General features: G+C 41.1%; 1 protein-coding gene across 1 annotated transcript in view; it reads right to left on the reverse strand.

The window, feature by feature from the left end:
* Positions 1–24,686: 24,686 nt before the first annotated feature.
* Positions 24,687–27,634, reverse strand: part of EMC2 (ER membrane protein complex subunit 2) — a gene marked incomplete at its 3' end in the record, with an annotated part of 42,977 nt that continues 40,029 nt past the window's right edge. Inside the window, exon 11 of the mRNA XM_082015192.1 lies at positions 24,687–24,773. Coding sequence (XP_081871318.1) covers positions 24,687–24,773 — 87 coding nt within the window. The remainder of the gene's footprint in view (positions 24,774–27,634) is intronic.

Consider the following 27,634-nt stretch of genomic DNA (forward strand, 5'->3'; position numbering starts at 1 on the left):
ATTGCCAATCAAATCAGAGCAGGATAATGAGAACTAAAACCAAATCTTAAAACACCTTCCCCCCACCCCTCCCTTCCTCCCGGGCTCAATTTCACTCCCGATTTCTCTCCCTTCTCCCCCCGAGCGGCGCAGGGGGATGGGGAATGGGGTTGTGGTCAGTTCATCACACGTTGTCTCTGCCGCTCCTTCCTCCTCAGGGAGAGGACTCCTCACCCTCTGCCCCTGCTCCAGCCTGGGGTCCCTCCCACAGGAGACAGTCCTCCATGGACTTCTCCAGTGTGAGTCCTTCCCACAGGCTGCAGTTCTTCACGAATTGCTCCAGCCTGGATGCCTTCCATGGGGTGCCATCCTTCAGGAACAGGCTGACTCCAGTGTGGGTCCCCCACGGGGTCACAAGTCCTGCCTGCGTGGGCAGGTCTCTGCTCCAGTGTGGCACTCCATGGGCTGCAGGGGCACAGCCGGCCTCACCATGGTCTTCCCCACGGGCTGCAGGGGAATCTCTGCTCTGGCACCTGGAGCACCTCCTGCCCCTCCTTCTTCACTGACCTTGGTGTCTGCAGACTTGTTCCTCTCACATATTCGCACTCCTCTTTCTCTTCCGACTGCTGCCAGTGTTGCACAGGTTTTTTTGGGGGCCCCCCTGCCCCCTTCTTAAATCTGTTCCCCCAGAGGCTCTACCACTGTCGCTGATGGGCTCAGCTTTGGCCAGCGGTGGGTCCGTCTTGGAGCCGGCTGCATTGGCTCTATGGGACACAGGGGAAGCTTCTGGCAGCTTCTCACAGAAGCCACCCCTGCAGCCCCCCACTACCAAAACCTCGCCACGCAAACCCAGTACATTGTGCCAAGGACTTTTCCCAGCAGGCAGCAGTCTGGGGGATGAAGAGAGTCGAGCTACACGGGCACAACCTGGGCCATGGTGCCCGCCCTTGGGCTGTTTGATTTACAGGTGCCATCCAAGGACGCAGATGCATCGCGGGGATGGGCGTGCAACGTGCAAGGCACATCAGCAAGAGAGGGAGCGTTACAGCCCCGTAACCCTCCTGCCTCTGGCTCCTGAGTCTCTTGCGAGTCCGGCCCAAAGAAGAGAAAATGCTCACCCCAACATTTACAAGGAAGCAAACAAATTGTCTTCAACTTTTAAGGCACTTTAACTTGGCTTTGTTAGTTGTGTGGTGCTGGCACAAGGCATGTTTTTACAAAGAAAGACTATTTAAAAAAATAGCAATAACCCTATCCTACTTAGTCATCTTATATTTATTAAAGCCACTTTCTGAATAAGTTGAATTTTAAGTATGACAGAATGTCAGACTTCAGGGGAAAAAAGTTTAAATGAACCAAATACCTTGCAGAACTCAGTGATGACTTTTATGACTCTTTGGGAATGAAAACGACTAAACCTTTTTTCCCCCTGTTATGAGCCAAAGTTCAAAAATTGGAGCAAGGTCAGTTTTAAACAGACACATTCCATCCGATCATCGTTTAGGTGAAACAAAATGTGAAAGTCACTGCAGATTTATGCAGTAGCCACCAATGAAATGCTATTTGATATAAATCAATGAAATTGGATCTATTCAGATTGATGGGGATAAGGGTCAGGGAAGCATGCCCGTTCCTCAGCAGTCAAAGTGACAGATTGTGTAGGTTTTCCACAAATCTGACGTGGTTTCTTAATTAGAAACATAAAGGAAGCGGATATACAAATCCCACTGGTATCCGGTGGAAATGAGAGGAGAATACCAAATGATAAACCAATATTTATAGGGGATTGTTTCCAAGAATTTATTACATTGTTTTTCCATTTAATTACCTTGAACTGGTCATATAGAAATACTATAAAGAATACAAATGTGCTCTTCTTTTAACAAAATAGCAAATTCCTGTTTAAAATGAGCTAATTAGTCTTACTAAATACATTTGAGATCTGCTGTGAAATCCCAAGGCTTAGTCTGCTTACAGCATAATCACCTTAGCTGACATCTTTCAATGGAAAATTCTAACCTTTATGGGGCACTGGGAAAGACGACCTCATATATTATTCCAACATTTACAAATCTCCAAGGCAGCTGTATCCATTTTTAGAATAAAATCATACATACTGTATGATTTGTGGTTCATTATTTGCATTGAAGAAATTAATTGTGCGAGTCTAAAAGAAGGAAGCAAGCAGCAAAAAAAAGTGATTGCCACAAAAATCCCCTTGATTTTATTTTTAGGTAACTTTTTCTAAAATAAATATTTAAGGAGAGACTGGCTTTAATTTTTTTTTTTTTTTTTCCCTAGCAGCATTCAGAATTAAACAGGGGCAAATAGGTACCATTTCCTCTCAATCATATCCTTGAACCAGATTCTGGTTTGTTTTTAACTTAAAAAAAGCCATACTGGGAAATTGCTGAAATCAACACCTACTTTGAAATCAGAAATAGTAGTCAGGAGCTGCTGTTCCAAACCAATAAAAGTGTAACAGTCCATATGAAAACAGACAAACACTGTGAGGCAGCAGAACATAGGGTATATTTCCTGCAGAAAGAAGTAGGGTCAGGCATTTTTCCAAGTACTATTATTTTTTAAAAATACTCTGGACTACAATAACACCTAGGAGTTTTATTTCTAGACCTGTCTCATTTAAAAAATACGTCATCCCTCCTCCAGAAAAATTTAAACCTATATTCACAAAAACCTTTGAGCTTCATATGTCCTATTCACACGTCTGACAAGCTTAAAGATATTTGCAAGCCTTGGTTTTTCAATAACATTTAAAATAAAAGGCTATGGCTAGATATAGATCACCAAGACAGTATAAACTAATATGAGCTATCAATAGTCAGTGCCACTTTATATTTGCCTGGTTTTCCACAGGCAGCAGGTAAAATGAAGAACTGCAGATGGCTGTAAGGAAGGGGGATGTGGATGGAGATCCTGCCCACACTGTGGGACAGCGAGGGAGAGAGCTTGGCAGTGTCCGTCTGAAAACCTACCAAGTGGGTAACGGAAGCTGGAGTCAATCCTTTATAGTGAATGATGGGCAGGATGAAGATAAAGTTTTGAAAGGTTTTAAGAACTCAGACAAAAAATTTCATTTTTGAAATTACAAAGAGGGAGCCAGGGAAGGATTGCAAAGAGAAGTGTCACGCTCAAAGCAACAAGAGAGATAGATGACCCATGCAGCAACATAATTGATAGAAGTGAAGGGCAAAAATGCATTTATCAAAATTAGAAAAAGCATGTAGAAAAATCAATATATGAGCCAATGAGAGCTACAGAGCAAGTTTTAGCTGTGCAGTTGGATAAGAAAGGCCATATCTTAGAGATTCTAGGTGGCCTTCAACCCTTCTTTCTCACTGCAACCTCCCTCCTCTTTCCAGGTGTGAAAACCTTGAAAGATGTGGGAAGCTGATCTGTTGGTTAAGTGGAGTGACAGACACATGGTGCTGCTCTCTGCAGGAATGGTGACAGGGAGGTTTAGAGCCTGGGAGGCTGGTATGCCGCTTCCTAGTACAATAAGATATCTCAGACAGATACAGACCCTCAGTGAACAGAACCAGGTTACAACCAAAGAACAGGTTTTTGTTCCCCTTCACCAGATGCATGCTTCCCTGTTGCTATTTTATTACATAAAATGTGCCAGACTGTTTCCTGGCTTTGTGCAGCACAGCTTGTGTCCATGCAGCTGTACCCTCCTCCCCTCTCCTCCAAGAGGGTGCTCTTGTCCCTGCTGGCTCTTGGAACAGTCCCTTGGCCATCTTCTTCGTGAGACTGCTGGGGATGTCCTTTCCATGGGAATCCTTCCATGGAGAAATGATGGCTGTCACAGCCCAAACCATACTAGAAAGTGTGCTAGAAGTTATACCGTACGACCGACTGCACAGCAGTGCTGTGTCTTATTTAGTTTACTAGAAGTTGTAAAGACAAATTTAGTTTACTAGACAAGTGCTAGTTTACTAGAGCCAGCCTGAAAGCATCCCTATTGCTGTGGGGAGTGGTGGGTGTAGAAGGAAAATGAGTAGTAGGGGGAGTTTGAAAAAGAAACCTCCTGAACAAACACCAAGCTTAACTAACTCACATAATCTCAAGAAACTTAGCAAAAGCCTCCCCCACTGCCTATTTAGAATCATAGAAACACAGAATAGTTTGGGTTGGAAGGGACCTTTAAAGGTCATCCAGTCCAACTCCCCTGCAATGAGCAGGGACATCTGCAACTAGACCAGGTTGCTCAGAGCCCCATCCAACCTGACCTGGAGTCTTTCCAGGGATGGGGCATCTACCACCTCCCTGGGCAACCTGTGCGAGTGCCTCACCACCCTCACTGGGAAACATGTATTCCTCACATCTAGTCTAAATCTGCCCTCTTTTAGTTTAAAACCATTACCCCTTGTCCTATTGCAACGGGCCCTGCTAAAAAGTCTGTCCCCATCTTTCTTATAAACCCCTTTAAGTGGGCTTATGAGACTGTAATAAGGTCTCCCTAGAGCCTTCTCTTCTCCAGGCTGAACAACCCCAACAATCTCAGCCTGTCCTCACAGAAGAGGTATTCCATCCCTCTGATCATTTTTGTGGCCTCCTCTGGACCCGTCAAACAGGTCCATGTCTTTCCTGTGCTGAGGGCTCCAGAGCTGGACGCAGGACTCCAGGTGGGGTCTCACCAGAGTGGGGCAGAGGGGCAGAATCCCCTCCCTCAACCTGCTGGCCACGCTGCTTTGGATGCAGCCCAGGATATGCTTGGCCTTCAGGGCTGCAAGCACACATTGCTGGCTCATGTCCAGCTTTTCATCCACCAGCACCCCCAAGTCCTTCTCAGCAGGGCTGCTCTCAATCCCTTCATCCCCCAGCCTGTACTGATAACGGGGGTTGCCCAGACCCAGGTGCAGGACCCTGCACTTGGCCTTGTTGAACCTCATGAGGTTCACAGGGGCCCATTCCTCGAACCTGTCCAGGTCCCTCTGGATGGCATCCCATCCCTCCGGTGTGTCAAGTGCACCACTCAGCTTGGTGTCATCTGCAAACTTGCTACGGGTGCACTTGATCCCACTGTCTATGCCATTGATGAAGGTATTCAACCGTAAATCTACTGCTGGTTGGAAAAATTCTGCAAGGGGAAATTTTCTGTATTAAGCTGTGGGCCTGACTTTCCACCCACTGGTGGCTGTGGAGCTGATCAGATCCATTTTACCTGTTACATAGCACTTCATATATAGTAATCAATCACCCTAGTTGTAGGGAGACATGAGGGAGCCCACTGCCCCTGTTTTACTGGGAAAATTAGGGCCAGATTGTTTCACGAAGCTCATTGCAAAAGTCACACCTTAAAGCTCTCCTGATTGTTGGTATTTATTATCTGCACCACAGTACAGCCTATGCACCCCGAGCCTCAGTGTATGAGGTGCTATATATAAAACCAGAACCAAAAGATGTTCCCATGCTCCAATGAACTGGCTGCTTAGCAATATTGAAATGTTTTGTTGAATATTAAGATTGAATAAACAGACAAGCTACGTGGCATGTACTCAAATATTTTTTAATGAAAATTTCTGACCCAAATGACCCTTGAAAGGTAGAAGCTGTCATTCTGAGAAATGCGTAGGGGCAGGTGTCATCTTTTACGAGGCCGAATCTGACACATTTTCAAAGCACTGGCACCAAAAGTAAGAGAGTTGGGGGACAATTTTTGGCATAAACATTAAGAAAAACTGCCTAAACACAGGAAAGAACTAAAAAGTTTACACCTTTTTGAGAATTTAAACTAATCTATGGTGCTTCAGGGTATTTTCCTTTAGAATAAGTATTCTGTCTTCTATGGTGCTGTAAGAACATATAGCAGAGGATACAATTTTTGAGAAAGAAAATAAGCCTCATGACAAAAATCCTGCTCACCGCACTTAAGCAAACATTCTTCATATTGAATCCAATAGGGCGACTTATGAAAAGTAGAGAAGAGAATTTGGTCCATTATGTGGCTATCAGATTTAAATTACACCAATAACTGAGATACATGGGGTATCAGTGACAGGAATACTGGACGCAGAGTGTATGATTACTCAATTACTCCAATGTCTGTTGGATGCTTAAAGGCTAAAACAATTTTGGGTTCCTTCCAGTCAGTGCATATCACTGTCAGCTCTTCAGACAGTTTACCTTTCCCAAGAAGCTTTTGCTTACCTTATCACCTTCCCAGATCTGCTGCCTGCATTCTCCAATTACTGCACTTAACTGCAAGCCACGTTACATATACTTTACACTTCATCTTTATCTGTTCCATTTCGGTGATGTGATATTAGGCAAACATCTTAAACTTACAGCACTGGGCTTCAAGTCACTGACATCTTAGATTTATTTCCCCCAAAGCTTTTGGTTTTAGCAGGAGCTCAAATGGAGCACCGAGAAAGCAGAGCAGGGAGCCGTAGCCACAAACGTGGAGGCAGTTTGGCAAATCGAAGTAGTCTTGAAATGCAAGGCAAAAAGGGGCAAAAGTCTGCAATACTCTGTAGTTCTGACTCACAAAGGACTGATCACAAAATTGGAAGTTGAAAAGAAAGCTGAAACAGAAAATTATCTAAATCAAAAAGGAGAAACATGTGAAGCAAAGGGACTAATTAATCTAAATTAAAAGAAATCTACAAATGAGAATACATTAGCTGGAAATATTTCTTATTACTGTTGTTATTTCTATTTAAAAAAATCTTAAAGGAAAACAGCTATTCACAGTATGAGCCAGAAATATCTATTTCCTCCATTAAACAGTTTTATCTGATTTAGGTTTACCCTTCGGTACCACTATTTGAAACATAATGCATCATTTAGGGAAATAACAGCCAGCTTGTAGATCACTCATAAAAGGAAGACGGTTAATGCTTAATACCCAAAATCAAACTTGTTTGTTCATTCTAATTTGTCACATGGATCTTAAACTCGCTTCTGTGTGCTGATAAAATGAATCCATAACGAAGTGGCTTCTGCTTCCATCAGTTACACATTTTGAGCATCAGTCACCCCTTCTTACAAATGCTCAGTAATATTTTCCTTGGTTTGCTGTTTCTCTGAACACTTTTCTGCTCCGAAACTAAAGGAACAGTTCTGTAATGCAAATAAAAAACTTCATCAAAGACAAATGAGACAAATTTATCACAGCCAGTATATGCAGAAAACTCATACACCAATAAGGGAAAAGCAGTAAGAAAATCAGCAATGACTACAAAATAACCAAGCTACTAAACTGCTTTTCCAATATTTTTACATTAAAAAACAGTTGTCATATGAGATAATAATGGACACATTGAAAATGCTGTCTCAAGAAAGTGGGGCTTTCCACATAACTTCACAGTATTTCTAACCCTTATGCTTTCAGGGTAAGGGCTCAGGACCACAGATCTATTCAAGGAGGGCTAGAAACCTGAACACCTCTTCACAGCCAGGCTACAGTCAGAACTGGGTCTCTGAAAGAGACTTTACAGGCACCGAATGCACTGATTTAAAACCATCTTTAGGTGACTGACACCTTCTTCAGGGAAGCACCTAAGCATTCAGTTGACCATAAGCAAATGCATAAAGGCCGCTGACTGAAAAAAACGTGCTTTCTTGAGAGGGTACCATTGGCACTACTGGTTGGTTAGCAGCTCTGTAAATCATATTTTTTCTGGAGGTGACCCTATTTAAAATTAAAGGCATGAAATTTTAAAATATCAAGTCCAAGTCACACACATACCCCACCCATCTCTACATAAAACTAAATCATATAACTTCATGGAGTGCCTTGCCCAATATGGCCATATAAACACACTCCATTATTCACAATTTAAGGAAAAAAACCTCTCTAGATAGTTATATTAATCATTGATTGGAACTTTGCAGACTTCAGAGCTGGTAACCCAAAACCTGCCTCAAATTAGAAAAAAATGAATGTGGTAGTACTTAACGTTAAGGTGGAATTCTTCTGATTGAACTATTTATCTGGTAGTGTTTCAGATAATTAAACTGAGCTCTGAGTAATATGAAAGGGTATAGTTATGGTCAGTTTTTATCTTCTAGCACTACAGGGCTGTTGGGACTTGAAAATTACATGCAGGCAGGTTTGGAATGGGTCCAAGGTAGACCACACCGGACTAAGTAACATCTGGTGTATAGGGCTTAGGTTTTTTAAAAGTGTTTCTGGACAGATGTAAAATAGAAATGACATACATCTCTGACTAAAGGCTATACGTAAAGTTGGCAGCAAGTTAATTGTATGTTACTTGGAAAGGCACTGTTCTCATCTCAAAGCTGGGTACAACCATCCTGGAATATGTGCAAAGACATTCCCGTTACGTGCCGTAAAGAATTTATATTACATGAAGTGAATGAGAAATACTTGTAAAACCTTCATCTTCGACTAGCATTTCTCCTGCCTCTCTTTCATGTTTAACAAGTTAAAAAAAAAACACCCAAAAGAGTTCTAAGACCTTGGTCCAGCCCCAGGACATTCCCAACACAGACAATATATAGATGACTTCAGAAACTGTTAACATGGTATGAAGTGCTGCTATATATCAATCTAGTCATTGCTGAATTTAAAGTTGTATTTTTTACTCTAAGTTTTCAGATAAAAAAAACTCTTCTGTAAATTATAATGTACAAACAACATCTGCCATAATTTGTCTCCATATTTTTCATAGAATCATAGAATAGTGTGGGTTGGGAGGGACCTTTAAAGGTCATCTAGTCCAACCCCCCTGCAATGAGCAGGGACATCTGCAACTAGGTCAGATTGCCCAGAGCCTCGTCCAACCTGACCTGGAGTGTTTCCAGGGATGGGGCATCTACCACTTCCCTGGGCAACCTGTGCGAGTGCCTCACCACCCTCACTGTGAAAAATTTCTTCCTTACACCTCTACCCTCTTTTAGTTTAAAACTATTACTTCTTGTGTGCTCACAATAGACCCTACTAAAAAGCCTGTCCCCATCTTTCTTAGACGGTCTCCTCAGAGCCTTTTCTTCTCCAGGCTGGACAACCTCAACTCTCTCAGCCTGTCCTCACAGCAGAGCTGTTCCATCCCCATGATCATTTTTGTGGTCTCCTCTGGACCCGCTCCAACAGGTCCATGTCCTTCCTGTGCTGAGGGCTCCAGAGCCCTAGTATTTTCTCCATATTAGTGTTTAAACAAGACAGTTCTTTCTCCTGTGACTCCATAAAAGCGTCTTCCTGAGCAAATGCCAGAGGAAAAGATACTCTCCTGACTCCTTCCCTGGGCACGTACCGCATGGCGGGGAAGGCTGTCAATGGTGGAAGGAAGGCAGCGGAGACTAAAGTTTATGACCATCTGTTTCTGGCCAACTCCACAGAATCACAGAATCATTACGGTTGGAAAAGACCTTTAAGATCATCAAGTCCAACACCACCATGCCCACTAATCCATGTCCTGAAGTACCATGTCTACAGTGGTGACGGGGACTCCACCACCTCCCCAGGCAGCCTGTTCCAATCTTTGACCACTCTCTCAGTAAAGAAATTTTCCTAAATTCCTAAAGTCTAAATCTCCCCTGGTGCAATTTGAGGCCATTTCCTCTTGTTCTATCTCTAGTTACTTGGGAGAAGAGACCAACACCCACCTCACCACAACCCCCTTTCAGGTAGTTATAGAGATCGGTGAGGTCTCCCCTCAGCCTCCTCTTCTCCAGACTGAACAACCCCAGTTCCCTCAGCCGCTCCTCATGAGACTTGTGCTCCAGACCCCTCACCTGTATTTGTGTATTTTCTAAAAACAAAAGTAAAACTGCTCCCAAGTGATTACAATCACTTTTGGAAACAACGGCCAGTGCCCACTTGTGTGCTTATCACCATCAACCTGGTCTCCTTTCCTCTCTCCAAATCTTTGCTGTGCGAGCACAGCGTGGAGAGTGGGCTCTCGGGGAGGTGGAGGTAGGGCAGCGCAGCTCACAGAGGGCTCTGCTTCCTCATTTGGAGGGAGAGACAAGGAGGAGAGTTTCCTCTTAATTAGAATCACCATGAAAAAGATGCTTTTTCTTTTTAATGAAGCTCATAGCTGAGCCAAATGCATACCTGAGACAGCAAGAATAATACATTGTTTTATTATATATATAAAAAAATGAAAAATGTCTGTGACAGTAACAACTTTTTTTTTTTTAATAAATCCTGTGATATGTAAAACATTCTCTCTTACTCATCACCTGAGAGGCCCATAGGCTCCTGCTGAGAGCAAACCTCTCCCAGCCAACCACTGGTTTGGGTGCCCAACTAGGTTCCAATTGTGGTAACCAGGTCCAGTCACCACTTCAGTTGATACTGGGCTGCATATGTGCAATGTGCCGAGTTGAGACTCTAAGAGCTAAATCCTTTTTCTTCTTCTTTGAACGCAATACATTACACCTTTTTTCCCAAAGGAATCACTGCATGCTGTCACCTGCTGCAGCCACCCACCCAGCACGGCAAAACCCTGGGCTGGGCGGGCCGGTGACACCCCGCGAGGGCAGCTGTACACCCGCACACCAGCAACCACGGCTGCTCACCCCTGGCTGGCTGGAAGCCGCTTTGGGAAGGTTTGTGACCTGTTGCTTTCACAAATAGTCATACTGTAAAATTCCAAGAGACACCCCAGGACAAAGCACCTGCAAAATACACTTATTCCAGAAGTATTTTTTCATTTAACAGCATCTGAAACCATTAAGTCAGCAAATAATAGTGTTCCTGAAAGTGGAAAAAAAAAAGCCAAACCATTTTCCTTCCAAAGTCTGAAACATAATTCCTAGGCTGTGAACATCGCCAATTTTTAACCCACGATTACATTTTTGCTCATTTTAAATCTAAATCTATTGCAAATTGCGGCTGAGATTTTACAGTGTATCAACTCCATACTTAAAACTCAGTCACTAATTCCAATATGACAGATTTCTTACAATAGGTGAAATGGACCTTTAACGGCAATGGTTTATATTAAGAAAAGGCTTTAAAAGGGTTAAGGAACTCTTTACAATAGGAATGCTCATTGCAAAGCTAAAGCAGGGCGAAGTTAAAATGCAAGACCTACAAATAGTATGATTTTGTCAGAGCAGAAGATTGCCTATGGAAATATACCACCGCCCAGCAAAATTTTTTAGTGACCAGGGTAAAGGAGAAGCAAAAGTTTCACTCTCAAGAAATGAGACTCGGTAACAGGTCCAGCAGATGCCGAAATGACAGCTGAGCCGCGCCGCCTTACACCCACTGTCTGCCTAAGAGACGAAGAAATGCAGAGAGGTGAAGGACTGAAAAGGCGAAAGTCCAAGCACCCAAAACTTTCTGTGCAACAGCGTCACTTCTCTCAACACTCTGCCTCGCCTGCTCGAAGCACTGCTCCCCTTTGTGGAACGGCTGCAGCCATTTCGCTGTAGGAGATATTAACACCACAGCCACGCAGAGGTGTGTCGTGGCCTGCTCAGCCACAGATTGTTATTATGCTCTTGCTTCACCATCTTGCACTGTGCACTTACACTGGATACTCTAAATTCAGCCTTAGATCAAGAGCTTTAGGCAGAGACAGCCAGGGCCACCGTGCCCCAGAGCTGCCTGTCCTGTTTCTGCAGTGCCAGTGCCACAAGTTGCTTCTTCCAAGCTTTCTATGTGATGGCACTTTACTTGGGGTGGGGGGAAATTCATCCCTCCTTTGAGCTCCCCATATACACCATCTAAAATAAGGTTATGCTTTAAAATACTAACAGCTTCTTATTTCACTGCTTTTTCACTTTTACGTGGAAAATACTATTACTTGCAAAATATTCACAGTTTTTCTACTCCATCTGAAAATATTCTTCCTGATTTGAAATACAGGGAGCATGGAAGAGGTCCAGCTACAACCTGAAATTCAGACCAGCTTCTAAGTAACACCACAGTCAGGGGTGGCTTCCCACTGACCTGTAATTCAAGAAAACCTTGATCAATTTTCATAAGGCCCAAATACCTAGAAGGTCAAGAAAAAGGCAAATATACTTTCTATAATAAATTCTGGAAGGAGTAAAAATAATGACATCAAACCACATCCCTGGGTGACCTACATATAGGTGGATTCACTCAGGAGCTTTAAGATGCAGCTGTGGGCTACGGGAGAGAAAACCAGCGTACCTCTACACTGTACATGCAAGGCATGCCTGAACCCACTCACAAACCTGAGCTTCCACGCTGGGTGGACACAAGCAAGCCCAAGATAGGAGGCCACGCATTTTTGTGACTGAGCATCAGGAGCGAAACGCTGGGCTCTCAGTAGCGTGGGTCAAAGCGTACACCAGCGTGTACCTGCCACAGGTGGACGCAGCGTTACAGATGGGCAGTCATCCCGTGCTTCCAGGATCCCCCCACTTGCTGTCCACGGTTTGAGACATTTTAGATCCTATCTCTAACCAGCCTGCATGGAGGAAATGTTTCCATGTCTTGGCGTTTTTCTAGCCTGTCCTGACAGTGCTTCTCATCCCAGTGCTGGCTTTGCTCCGCCAGGCCACACCTTGGCTCCTCTCACGATCCTACAAAGGAGAAGGCCAAGCCCATCCCTCCCGACTGGTCACTTGGTCAGAGAGGTAGAGAGGAGGGTCCCTGCCATTAAAAATTTTGATCCGTCCCAGAAGACAGGAGTGGGTTTTGCTGCTCCCTACAAGGATTGTAACTTTCACCTGGAGAAAGTTACACCCACATCTAACAACTCAAGTCATAGCCGGACCCCAGCTACCGCTCCAGTGCACACCTCCAGCCACACTACATGCTTAACCAAAACCTGAAACCCATGCCGTAGTTTACCCAGCGTAATTACAGCGGATTAGGTTTAATTTCCCATTCAGCTCACCGTGCAGAGTGCTCAGCGCCCCCGCTACCGCCTCCACCCACGGACGAAGCACCTCGCTGCTGGTTCTTCTCCCAGCGTAGCTCTCCATGGGCGCAGCTGCGGTTGACGATTCCTTTGGCTGACATGGCTACCGTATGAAGAATTTGACCAGATTACCAGGGTAATTAAGGTCCTAGCTTCATTTCTCTCAATATGTATACTTACAGTGGTTAATAACTACCTTTAAATACGAGCCTTGCATGTGAGTTTTCAAAAAGCTTTTAATCTCTGCAAAGCTGAATACCATGTTTTTAAAGCAGTCGCGTGGAAAAACCATGCAGCAGGTGACACAATGAGAACCCAGCAACACCTCTGACTGACTTGTGCAGAAAGACTCTCCTTACACCTGAAGCCTGCTATTCAACTCCTGCTAAAGCAATATTCCCAATAAAAAAGCACAGGATAGGAGGAGAAAGACAATACAGCACCAGAAGTAACAGATTGTAGAAGTTTCAGCTTGCCGTCATAGCTGTACAACCTTCACAAACAGATGATGAGGCTTAGCCCAATTTTATCCTGAAGAGCATTAGGCCCTCACTACACTCCTGTTTTGAACGCCTCCGGTTCCCGCGGAATCCTCTGCGATACCGTAAGCAGGCACAGAGAACCATCTCCAGCCCAGTGCGCAGCGTACGTGCCACCACGTGTCCCACATACTCTGCCGGGCACCTTTCGGGCACGCTCCCCATCGGGTCTGCTTTTGAATGTAGCAGAAGGCTGGCAGTCAACAGCATCCTGGCTCTCCGAGCTTCACGAGCGCACGTGGGATCTGTCCCCCAGACAAAAATCTTCTGTACAGCTTGGCTCTGGGGAGGGCTCTCTCACAATGAACAAACACGGCAAGTTTGGATATACTATACCTCATCAAGTAGATGGTTTATCAGGACTTAAACCTGACTATATCTCATAAACATGTCCTTTCAAAGAGCCACTCATAAACTGGAAGCAACACATCCCGCAAAGGGGAAAGTGTGGCCTACAGTTAACTTATTTATTCCTATCTAACATACTACAGACGTCCTGATTTTTACAGCATTACATGTTTTGAACCTTTTCAGTGAAGTGGAGGTTTCTCATTTCAGCCTAACTGCTGTTAATCTGTTCCAAATGTTAACATTGCAAATAAGGTCTGGTTACCATCTCTGCCCCAAGCCGATAATAGGAACAGAGCTGATCAGCATCTGGTTTAGTTCAGAGTACAACTTGCTGCCTAATACTGCAGAATTTGGGTTGGAAGATTGTTGCATTTCATGAACGCCACAAAAAAAATTAAACTAACAACACTCACATACAGTCATGTGTCATTATTTATTGCTCTATAAGCTTGCTAAAGATGGAATATCGCATTACTAATTTTGGCAAATTCCAGCACACGTAAACAGGCCAAAACCTCTTAACATAAATTATACCAGAGCTGCCTAATGATAATTAAAAAAATTCAGTCACTTACTTTCCAGACTTGTGATGGAAAAATAGTTTAAAAATAAAAGAAAATTTTAAATCAGTTTCTTATTTTGTCATGCACTTTGAACACTTGAATTGTTATGTGTCTGATTCATTGCAAGGTACTTGGCAATACAGCACTTTCAATATATAGAAAACTATGGCTATAAATGAAAATGGTCTAAAATTGATTTATAAAATACAAATTAGCATTTTAATGGGATATAATCATTGACTTAAAACTCACAACACCAAGTTCACGTTTAGATCAAAATAAAACCTCCTGCTGACTTAACTCAGAGCTGAATCCAACTCTCAGTATACAGAATAATTCATCTCAGGATTAGCTGTGACCCCTCTAACATTCAGAACCACTTCTCTTTTTTTCCTGCAAGCACTTTTTATACTTTATTCCAAATTCCTTTACTGTGTGACCTATCATTTTGCAGTTGATCATATAAAAATCCTGCATACAACATATTTCAGTTATATATCTTTTGTTAATCTAAATGGCAAATTATCCTTTATAAACTCAATAAAGACTACAGGATAAAAACTCTTGACATGTATAGAAAAAAGGCACGAATAATTAATGAAAGTTTTAGGTTAGCAAGACATGCTAACTTACACCCATCAACTATTCATATTAAAGTTCAGTTTGAGCAAGAAAATTAATAACCACCTCAAATATTAAAAGACCGTTTTTTAAAATGAATGCATAGAATGCTTAAAACATCTGGAGCCTGTATAAAATGTACATGAATTCTGCCAAATTTACGCTACACTTACACCCGAAGCACTGACTGGGGTGACCCCCCTGACATAAATTTCTTGTTACCTGTGAGAAATGACTGGACACAGAAATTACTTCTTTCCCCAGACAGATGTAGCTGCTTGATCAGCCAACTACTAATAGAATATTTATGAAGTTAAGCAGGATAGAACTGATAAGCACTGTATTAATTTCACAGTGATACCTACAAGCAGTGATTTTTGGGGCACGGCAGATTCCATTGATCCTACTTTACATTTGAAAAATCTGAAGCAGAAAAATCCTAAATTACTGAATTGCAGCATGTTGCGGAGCCAAGTCAGTAACAAAACTCACAAAGTGGCAGGCTGCTTCATGCTAGTCACAGAACTATAGCATTGCCCATATTTTTGCAAGATTTCCCTTATTGTAACAGACTGAGTAACTCCACAAGGGGCAAAATAGTTAACCAATTTCCAGCAAACTTACCTATTTTCTGCATACAGATTTCATCAGAGAGATTTTTAACTACTTAAGATGGGAAAAAAAGGAATAACCCCACAGACTGAATGACTCGGGAGATAAGACACGTCACTAATAGCACAAAGATCAGCATTTACAGGTGTCTTTTACAGAAAGATCAGCACAATAAGGAAACCTATCTACTCAACCCTGCTAAGATCATATACAAAACCCAAAACCCACCAATCTTACATAGGTAAGAAAAATAAACTAGTGTTTTAGGATCTGCCTTTGCTGAAATGGCATGCATCTTCCTTCCCAGCACAAGTTACATCTCTGAGCCAAGCAACGCGCTAAGTTAATTGATCATAAAGAAGTGAAGATGCATCTCTCTGTCTGAAAGATAATTCACTTTATTCAAGCTCAGTTATCACTTCAGTAGCTTGCTGATATATGAAGTTCTCCGTGAAAGAAACGCTACATGTCTAAGCAAGGTTTCTTCTCCTTTCAAACTGCCAAGAGAAGCAAGACTTAACTACGTAGGCTCGTCTCTCCAGCTCCCACTGACTCGCACAGAAGCAAGGACCTCTCTTCTCGCCTTTCCCTTCCTTTACGCTCCTTAGAAGTAATCTTCCACGTATCGTTTACACAACATAGAACTTAAATTATCAGAAGCACCAAAATAATTTAAGTTTTTTCTCTATGTTCCTCCTTAAAAAGAAATCTCTGCCACAGAAAGGGAGCACTTGTGTTTTCCCTTCCCTGTAAAGTTCCAGATTTGTTAGCTGAAAAAGATGTAAGTTACTCATTATTTTTAATGCCTCTGAGCCACTGTATATTAAATAAATGGTAAAGTCCATGTCCTAGTTGTGAAAGATTGCAATTAATAGTGTAGTCATTAGGACCTATAAAAGCCAGATGCTTTCCACAGAAAAGCATCTGTTTCACTGGCGCTTTCTCAGGGTTGTGTTTATTTTAGGGGAACTTCAGCGAGACAGAAATCCAACCTATCACATCTCATTGATAATTAACTCTCCTATTGAGTTGTCCCGTTTTTCCAACTGTCCGTGGGCCAGAGACTGACTCAGCAACATGATGGTTAGGTCACTTGCTGGGAATACGAGAGACTCAAGTTCAAAGTCTGTTTCTTAATCAGGTAGACAACATAAACCTCCATCTCCTACAACCCAGGGGAATGACTCAGTCGTTAGGTTACTGGTAATCCAGTGTGGAGTCAACCTTGTGGGTATGGCTTTTTCAGCAGTGAAAAAAGGTTTCTGTTTTTTTCTAATATGGAACAAAACCAGAAGTCAAACCTCAATTTTATTGTAAAACAAAATTCTTGCATTCTGGCCAGTCCTCACTAATACCACTTCCCAAATAGTCGTCTTCATTCAGGGTGTTTGTGCCCCCCTCCCTCCCACCCCCATGGTGGCACTGAAGCGCTGGTTCCACAGCTTTCTTCAGGTCACTGGGGACCTGACAGCAGGTGGTCATCCTCCTGACACCTTCAATTCCTCTGTTTCATCTACCTGAAGTCATCAGAAATAAGCGAACGTAGCCAATAGCTGGCAGCCTTCTGGTGTTTTTTTGTTCACTGCCAAAGAACACACCCGCCGTTCTCACCCACCACTGAAAAGGAAACAGGACAAAACAAGAGAAAAACCACCACCCTGGTGTGACCAGACGTCATCCCTCAGTTCTCATGCGTGTCATGGTTGGCCACAGCATATGGACAGAAACCCTGCCCCAAAGAATCACCGCCAAGGATGTAACTGCTGGGAGGTAACAGGCGAGAGGCTGCAGAAAGGGACGGAGCATGACGAAAAAAGACCACATGGCTCCACAGCCCCTGCAGAGCACAGGCTTTCTTACATCTTCCCTATTTCAAGTAGTGCTTTTACCTCACTAATTTCTACCTTTTCCAGTCTCTGCAGCCTTTCTTGCTGCATTTGTTTAAAATGTGTTTCTTACTACATTAGTCAGCAGTCACTTTTGTTCCTTTCTTCTTATGTTTTTACACATAGATGGCCATCTATGAAAAGGCACTTTTCAACTGCTTACAACTACACAGCCAGGGCGATTTAGACAACTATCTATTCTGCTTCCATTTAGGCGCCTGGCAAATGAAAGACACAAAAGAAGAGAAAAAAAGTTGGTGCCTAAATTTAAGAATCGAATCCACGTCTAAGCACTTAAGCACTTAAATATGTGGTCTGATTTTCAAAAAAAATTGGAATCAAGAAGTATCAGCAAGGCCAAATGGGAACTGATGACTTGGAGAATTCCATCCCTTATTTTGTTGCCTAAATAGCAATCCAGGAACAGGGCCTGGGAGCTCATTTTAAACAAAATATTTGTATGTACGCTGGCTAGAGCTGGAAGGAATAAATCGGATCATTGATCCCCTCTGAACTGTCAAATCACTGGAATTTTTAAAAAAGCACTATTCACGTTATACAGGCATTCAGAAGATTGAATACGACAGTTGGGCATTGAAAGGACACGAGAAAGGTTGTTCTTGTCCTAAAGATAGATGTTAGACCTGGCTAGCGGGCCCTACCGCCTTGGCACAGAAGGCCCAAGTAAGTGCTCTCAACCTGGAACCTGCGTAGGACGCTGCTCCTTGCGCTAACCTCAGCCACCCACCAGCTGGTCAGGCCCCTGCCCCTGAAAATTCACTTTGCTACGTAGTTAGACAGCTGGAACACGGGTACCAGCCAGCCTGAAGGAAGCTTCTTTGCAGAGGGCTTTTTCTTCATCAAACTTTACATATAAAAAAAGAGCCTAAGGAAAAACAGACGTAAACCTCTTGCTAGGCTTCTTCATCCAGTTCCCTCTCGACATGAGGGATCGATCGTAAATCGACGTATCAATTAGCTCTCAAAGTTGCTCCCAAATGGCTGCATCTACATCTCTGCTTTCCTGAGAACATGGTTTCTATGTGGAAAAGCCTAGATGTCCCTTGAAACTACTCTGATAATAGGTGTAGCTGTTTGTTTCACACAGCTAATCGGGCTCAAAATTACCTGAACATGGGAGCTTCCCAAGAGGAGTAAATTACCTGTATTAGCAAAGGCTCCTTTCTTGGTCTGGGTGGTGCCTACACTTAACTAAATCGAAGTTTACTTAAAAGCTTATTAGAGCATTTGGTTCCATACAGACATTACTTTTCTAGGAAGTTTTGATCAAAAAGCTTGGCATGGCTGCAATTACAATATTGTTACAAGTCACTACATGTTACTGATACGTTTAAACCAGAAATCCTGTGTTCATTTTATATACAATTTATCTCAATTGCAGTCAGCAAGACCAAGGTATTTATAGGTTTTTCAGAATTTTCATCCTCCCTTTCAATCTCTCAAGCATATTTCCAGCTTACAATTAAGCCTCTTAATAATGCCCAAGCAGCCCATACAATAGCAACATTGATTATAGAAATAAAAGCATGCAGCAGCTACTGACTTTTAATAGACCTATTAATAATTTTTCATGGGTTTTTATTCCTGATGCTAACTTAGAGTAAACTGCAACAGCTGTCCAGGGAAAGAGAAACTCTTCTACCAGGTAGTTTTCTTATGCTGCTGCCCACATCATGATCTATCCACGTTTACACGATTTCCAAAGTCTAAACTGAAACAAATATTCTCAGACGGCCAGTGACAGCTTTGAGGGTCCTATCTGTATTTAATAGAATAAAAAACACAAACCAACTTGTCAGACACACCACTGTGTCAAGCTCAATTACCTAAATAAACAGAGGTAATGGTTAATTTTACTTGCTGCTCACTTTTTGGAAACTGCCTCAGTGTTGATTTTTGCCGTCTCTTCCTGAGAGGATTACATCTGCCTGGTTTAAAGTTTCACTTACAAAAATCATGTCCAAAACGTAGACGGTTGCTACAGAAAAACTGTATGAATTTGGGAAAAGATCCTTCAATCTTCGGGGAAAACTAGCCTTGATCCTAAAAGGAATCTTATTTAAGCAAGCCCCGTCTGTGGGACAAGTACTGCTTCTACTGCCGATGCAAACAGGTCGTGACCTATGGTGATGGAAGCCCATCAGGAGCTTTTCCCAAGTGAGCAGTCACTCTAAATGTCTCTTTCTCCACTGGTAGCCTTGAGGCAGATGCCTACGTGCTAGCCAAACGGCATGAGGAACCCTAACATCAACAAGGTCATATTGAAAGCAGTTAAAATACATACGGATGAGGAAAAAAACATTTTTGCGCTAGAGTTTCAATTTTTTTTTTTAAACACAGCCTTACACCTCTCATTATTTATGCAATGCAAAAGCGCAGCATATTTTGTCATCTTCTACACAGAAGAGAACTACTGGACCTATGCTAACTCACACAAGCTGAAAAGGTGGCTCTTCCTCCCTCCAGCCATCCCTTTGACCTTGGATAAAGGGCCTCCCATCTGGAAGTGTTTTCCCTAAGTGGTTCACTCCATGCTCTTTCACACACACACAAAAAGGTCCAGTGACTGCGAAAACTAAACTGCAGTCACCATGACACCATGAGTAATAGATCTTTCTAGACATTTACATGGATCAAATCCAGCCTTTTACATTCTTTGTCAAGCACCCACGAAGGACCTGAGGAGACTGCAGATGTTTAACAGGACAGATCTGCTGTCTGATGTCCTTTCAGTCCAAAGCAAAGGCTTATACGCTGACCTTTAGGTGTGCATCAGTAATTGAGTCTACCAAAGCTAAGAATGTGCAAAACCTTCACAGATCCAGGATCAATCCAGCAAACTGATCCACCCATTTCCTCACCTCCACACCTAGCCCCAGTGAAACTGGTAGGGTACCACATCAGCACGAACCTTCTGCAAGATTCCTGCTGCGCAGAGGCCAACGGGGGGGAAAAGTAAAATACAGGGGACAGGCCCTAGGAGAGGCAAAAAAACTATGGGCAGATCCATGCCAATGTGCAGCCCTACCAACGGTATCTGCACACCTACTCTAGGCTCTGGGCTGTGCTGGTCCAGCCTTACTGAACCCTTTTCAATCGCAATGATGCCTGCACACCAGCAATGCTCACCACTGGGCATCCTAAGTACAGATGAATGGCATCTTCTTTGCAACTTGCCACAGGAAGTCCTACTATGGCATAAGGGTTGAAGAAGCCTTCATGCTACCCTCCAGCCTTTCTTCCTTCTAGGCAAGCATTAAAGGGATTGCACTGCTTTATATAGGGGATTTCCTCATCACAGAGCAAAATAAATTCACCTACGAAGTGCACTGATAAAGGTTTTCCATTTCACATCCAGCAGCTGAAAAACAACTTTCTCCCTGAGAGGCGGCTTTTGGGGGGTTGGTGTTTTTTTTGTTTTGGGTTTGTGGTGTGGTGCTTGGGGTTGGGTTTTTGTTGGGGGGGATGGTTTTGTTTGGGGGTTTGTTTTTTTGTTCGTTTGATTTGGTGTTTTGGTTTTTTTTTTTTTTTTTTTTTAAGAGGCAGGTAGATTAATGACCATTTATTTCTGAAAACTAGTCTCTGGGTTGAATCCAGCTTCCAGATGGTGCCTATCAAGAGCATACAGATCTCTACAGGTGCAAAGTCATTAGTCAAAGACTAATAATTAATTTCAAGTACTTTATTCTCCATGACTCAAGCAGTAGTTAGTTCTAAGATTCTATTCATGCACTGAGCAATGCAAGTAATACCCTGTATTTTGAGACATATTAAGCAGTCTTGGCTTTCTAGATAAAACCACATTCAAGAACTGTTCTAATGCTCCTCCACTCTGATCTTGAGGGAAGGTGGAAGAACTGTCCCTTCCCTTGCATACCAGGGTACGTGTGCATTGTTTCACTGGAATCTGTATGGTTTGGATTTTAATGGAGTGTTGGTTTTAGAGCCGAATATATGGAAGCTCTTGAGTTACAAGAAAAATTATTATTATTGCAAACCTGACTACAGCTACAATTGGTGTTCTTGGAAGATGAGGGTGCAAGTAACAAGAAGCTAACAAATTCATGCCAGTAAGTCAAGTTTAATTTGCTTTCCTTTTCCCCTCCCTTCTAAAGCTGGCTGAAATACAAGTTCCACTGTAAATGCAGTGACTAGCAAACATGGATGCCATCACAAATACAGCGCTGCCAAGAGGAAGTCCTCCGTTGACTAATAACAGAGTTTCCAATAGCAACTGCAAGATATTCTGGGCACTGAACTGAAGAGATTTAGGGATATATTCTAGACAAGATGTACTTTTTGCAACTACAGAACATGGACTGTATAACATTTGGACAGAAGGTTTTTAAGAAGTCACCAGTAACTTGTATTACAAAGGCAGAATCGGAGGTTTTGCTGGCTCTTCAATGACCTTTACTTCAACAGATAACTCTAAGCTCTCTTTATCAAGCCTATTATCAAAGCATGGCTGCACAAAATAAAGACACAAGTCATTGCCACATAGTTTGGCATTGCAAAGGCCTCAAGATTTTGCTGTCAACTGAAACAATATGAAAACATAGCCTTTTATTTTGGAAAAAGGAGACTGCATGTATGATAATAATGTTTTTGTGTAGCATTTGTCACTGTCAGAACACAATACAGAACATAATCAAGTTCATTTGTTGACTGAGTAACCCATTACTTGAAAACCTATTCTTTAATGTGAGACAGAGTCAGCGGCATATTACCAAATCATTTACTAGAACTGGAAAATTACTTTTATAAAGATCACATTATATCCCAGCTTCTCTTCTTATACCCTTTGCTTGCTCAGACTGCAGGGCATTTCATAGTTACTTCCCCTGCAGACACAGGATTTATTTAACTTTTTTTTTTTTATTTGAATTCGGAAAAAAACCCAAATTTCCATTGCTGCAATTCAATAGTTCTATCAAAGACTACCCATGTGTTTTCATAAGAGTAACTTATTTTATCTTTGAAGTAAATACAAATTTGTCAGAAGTATTTGCTAGGTCAGTTTGTAAGATCTACTGTGTGGGAATTATGCCAAAATACAAGCACAAATCAGAGTGCTAAATAGTAATTTCAAAAAGACACTAAGCAGTAGTGAAAACTATAAGGTTCTAAGCAGGCAAATGAGATTAAATTTACCATCAAATCACCGAAAAGAAGAAACAGAAGAAAATTCCTTACAAAGAAACTAATATACTATATGCTGAAGTCTGACACCGCTATGTTAAAAGTTGCCTCTGAATAAAACCATTGTACACGACACTTTCCAGCACCATAGATGTCTGCTGCACAAAAATACTGCACCGCTGTTTTTTAATACTGGGAAGTAAAATGTTATGCACCGCTAAGTAGTTTTAGTCTACAGTACAGCTTCCCACCATTTTTAATCTTGGAATGCTACCAAGATTTGAGATGTAGGTAAAGTAAAAAAAAAGTCTAGTGAGGGTTTAAAACTCTAGATGGCATACTCATACAGCAGACAACTATAAATCTGAACAGAAGTACATAGGTCCACCTACGGTATTTTCTTGGTTTTCCACCTGAAACATACAGAATCATCTGTAAATACTGTTCTGAGGCCAGTTTGTGAATTACTATTATAAAAGGATCTGCACTATTTCCTCCAGTTAGAATTGGGTGATTTAATATAATACTATGCAGTATTTGCAGTTTTATATTTCAACAGTACTGAATTAAGTTAATTTAAGATTCCACATACAATTACGTCTCATGGCATAGCACCCATCCTGTCACACTATCATATTCCAACCCACTTCATGGGTAATGGGAATAAGATCTTACATGTTTCTTAAAGGCACAGCCTCACGCAACAGCCAGTTCAGTTATACGCATTTTCAAGCTTTGAACTCACAGGGGAAGCTTTCTGTTGCTGCTTTATTTTTAAGCAGGAGCCTAGCTTTGTTTTATTTCATCAAGTCCAGGGTCACAGAAAGGACATTTTAATACATAGCCTCTAACCTACCCATCTATATAGAGGGCAATATAAAACCTGAAACTCAAATCAGCTTGGATGGTGGTAAGTCATGAACATGACACCACAGTATTTTTATCAGAATTTGTCAAGGGTATGTTGCTGCTCTTATGCCATGTTACTGAACCAATTATAAATGAAATGATAACTGCGCAACTGAATTGCCACAGTACACATATGAACAACATCCAGAATAATCAGAATTGCAAAATTAATGACTAATTATCAGAGTGTTTTACTAATTATCTGAGTAAATAAACAAGTGCCTAAAAAGACAAATAGGATATATAGTGCACTAGATGCTTCATGCTAATGGTGTAAAAACACTTTTATCCTCCAGTTAAGTACAAGGCAGTCAAACAAGCTATCTCATCCTTACAGGGCAGTAACACTTGGTTGCTGTGGAGAAGCTAATATGCCATAGCTTACACCACAGTGAAGGGGTACCCATACCGTAGGTACAAAATTACTACGGACCAGCATGCAGTCCTGCATTCAGATGGTTTTAAAATTCATGATGTGGAACACATGTACAACAAAGGACACACAGAAGGAATAGAAATAAGTGCATATGCATATACTGATTGGAGAACTACGTAAACACGGAAGCATTTGCCCACAAAGCCACAGAGAAGAACGTCTTTGGCCTCAAGCCAGTACAAAGAGCCCCTCTGAAGCAAAGTACATGAACAAGCTTTCTCCATTTCTACAGCACTGGATATCAACTCATTAATAAAAGCATATTAACATCAACTTTTTTTCTCTAATAAAGTGTATTTATAATCACTCCTTCCCGTGTAGTACTATTTACCAGAAAGTGTACATCTGTAGCATGCTTTTACTCGTAAATATGCAAATAAGATAAAAATTTTTAAGATGCATCATTTGTCTAAATATATAAATTTGTAATTTCCATTTGCAAGTTGAATAAATCACTGTCATTTTTTTCAATCATTTAACAAGTTTATTTCTACAAATTATGGCTTAAAAGCAGGTACTGCAGATACAAAAAAATCTAAAGAGACTGATAAGCAGCATATGTCATTTCTTTATGTTGTCTTCACAGGTAAGTATTCATTTCAGTTGGTATTCATCACATTTCTCATAGCAGCAATAAATAGGCATTTTACTTTTCATAAAACATTATTTTAGATAGCACGTTAATCAATACAAAATTAACCTTTAACAGCACTAGAGTAACATAACCCATCAGTCATTACAGACTGATCACGGAATTGGAAAATTTAATATTGGATCTCTATGCCAACCTAAGATTGAGTGATTTGCAAGGTCTCCAACATGTCTTCCACTGCCTTCAAAGAGTATTTTGTTTCTTTCTGACTGCGACCTGCAAACTAAAAAACAATGAAAAAGGACTGTTATTTGTCATATAATGGAAATTCTGTGCACAGATCCTGTACAAATAACAGTTCTAAACATTAAGTACCAATACTTTAATTACTACAAACCTAAAAGCACAGCCTCTTTGTTGTTTCACTAAAACTCAGCATTTTATTAGAATACAAGCTATACAACAGAACTCCTTGATTTCACTCATTTGCTCCGAATTTGCATATCTCACACTAATAAATATTCCACTATGAAATTTAACATTTATTTGAACAGAGATCTTCCTGTTGTTTGCTCTGAAAAATTTAACATAATTTTTATTTCAGACTTGAGTTTTTTGTGTGATCCAAATTAGATTGTATTCATAAATTTAAACAGTAGCAAGACTTGGACCTGTTATTGAAGCTAATATATTTTCCATTTTTGTTATAGCGAGACAGAGAAAGTTCTACTTATTAAAACCTACTATATAATAATCCAGTCATCATAGAATTACACTTTATGGTTCAAAGTAACTGTGAATACTGACCTTTTATTTGATTGTAACCTACTGCTACAACAGTGATTTTAGAGAGCATTTGAAATAAAGTTTGTCTTGGTAACAAAGAAAGAAAGACACAGCTTAATAAATACTACTTATGGCTTTAGATTCCCTAAGACACATGGACCCAAGTTTGGGAAGGCAAGGGGTAGAAGGGTAGGAGATGTTGATCACCCCATGCTGACCTCAGAAGGGTTTTTCCAACTGTACTGATGATTCCCGTCACTCACAGCCATATCCAACACTGTGGATTTATTGACTAGGTTGGTCTTCAGTCAAATTAAACTGGCAGCTATTTTTAATACACCTGCATTAACAAGTTTTGCATTTGGGCTTGGGAGGGGTGGTAAAGAAATTACAGAAGCAGTAACTATAGCTTGCTGCTAGTAAAATAGCCCATTCTCTACCTAAATGTTAACATCTAAGCACTCCATAAATTTTCAATTCAATGTTTTTTATTTCAAATACCACTGGTGTCTCGCATAGTTAGTCCTTGATTTATAACGTGTCCCTTCTCTCTTGTAATTAACTTAATTTAGCAATCTCTTCATGACCTGCTAAGAAAGATTAAGTCATCAAACCCAGGTAATATCACACCAGCAACAAGCTGCAGGACCCGTTAACCTGCTTTTGACCCCAGGCTACAATCTAACATTGGGATTCCTGATCAGTACTGAGTTCTTAAAAAAAAAAAAAAACATTTTGGCACAGTAAATGAAATGCTATTTCGAATTAAAATAGTTAGGAAAACGAAATGCTGTTATTGTGACAACACTTCATAGTTAAGAGACATACTGAAAAGATCGTATTTTCATATTTCTTATTTCCAAATGAGGAACTGATGTGCCATGTTTTGACTCTAGCAGTATGTACAAATCCATTCTTCAGGTTGTGCAGTTTCCATAGTGACCTGCAATGGTCAACTTCAGAGGAAAATAAAAAAATTCTTGACACTCTCCCAGGTGAAAGAAGTAACTTTTGCTCAGATCTGACTTAATACAGTATCTTATTTATGTCCACACTAAACAGGAATAGTCCCAAGCAGACACTTGGCGAGTCCAAATCCTTTCATAAAAACAAGCAAATGAAAAAACAGAACTCAAAATCCTCAATCGAAAAATTGTTTCAATTCAAAGCACACAGAGATTTCAATAAAAAGCGCAGAAGTCTGAATATACTGCGGTCAAAAAGCACACTTGGCAAGACACACAGAGAGCATGCAGAGGAAAGCTTCAAAATAAGAAGAATTTTACTTATTTTACTTCTCTTCAGGGACACTGAAAGTAAAACTAACATAAGACTTTAGTTTAAAAAATGTTACTTGCTAATTTCAAGAGTGGTTGCCTTCATGATACTGACGTGTACTTTAAGCTGAACAAATAAAACCAAACTCTGCGTCATAACAAACAGAAGTATACTTGGAAATGTAATCACTTCAAATTTGCCCTGACGAACAATTATTTTGTCTATTCTGCCATTACACAGCAATTTGACTGATTGAGCCGGAATCCATTTCTTAAAATCATGATTTAATTTTCTGTTTCCCAAATGGTTTGTAACAGAATCACCTCTCCAACCATAAATAACATGTGGATTGCTAACACAGAAGAATTTAGCAATGTACCCAAGAAGCATGTATCTGGAAAATTACTACGAGTAGGATCACATTAAAGATTTTTGTGAGCATTAATCAAACTCGCCTGCCTCTGCTGAAATGCTTCTACCAGAGGACATGCTAAACCAATTACTTAATTGAAGAGCACTAGGTTGCCATATTTTGTTTCGATGTTAAAGTAACTGTGACTCATGTCCTCAGTCAGAACAGATAGGCGTTCTTCACAGGGTCTGCACAGAGAGAATAATCCGCTTTCCCAGTGATAAGGCAAAACTAAGCTTATAATAATAATAAACTTATAATAATTCTTTGAATAATGAGTACTTCTCTAACATCTGAAATAAAAGATTAATTTTTTTTTTCCACCTGGTCAATTAAACCTAAATAGCCTAGAGAATAAATTACTTTTTTTTTTTTTCAGAGCATGTTTTAGCAGCCAGGAATTCCAGCTCCATGCAACAGCCCTAGCTACAAAACCTTTCTGTCTTCCTTTGAAAGTTTATGTTTCCCCTAGATTAGGCACAGATGAGAAGTACTAATCAGCACGGAGGATTACATATTTAACATCAAATTAAGTATATTAACCAGATGGAGCATCAAATATCTGTGGTTTTCAGAAAATTATTTAATTAAATTGTTCTTTATCACCATATTTTCCTGTGAAGAATCTGCTGTACAGGCTAACCAACATTGGTGAAAGTAAGGTTTTC

This window comes from Phaethon aethereus (assembly GCF_964289735.1).
Source record: "Phaethon aethereus genome assembly, chromosome: 2".
Taxonomy (NCBI): Eukaryota; Metazoa; Chordata; class Aves; order Phaethontiformes; family Phaethontidae; genus Phaethon; species Phaethon aethereus.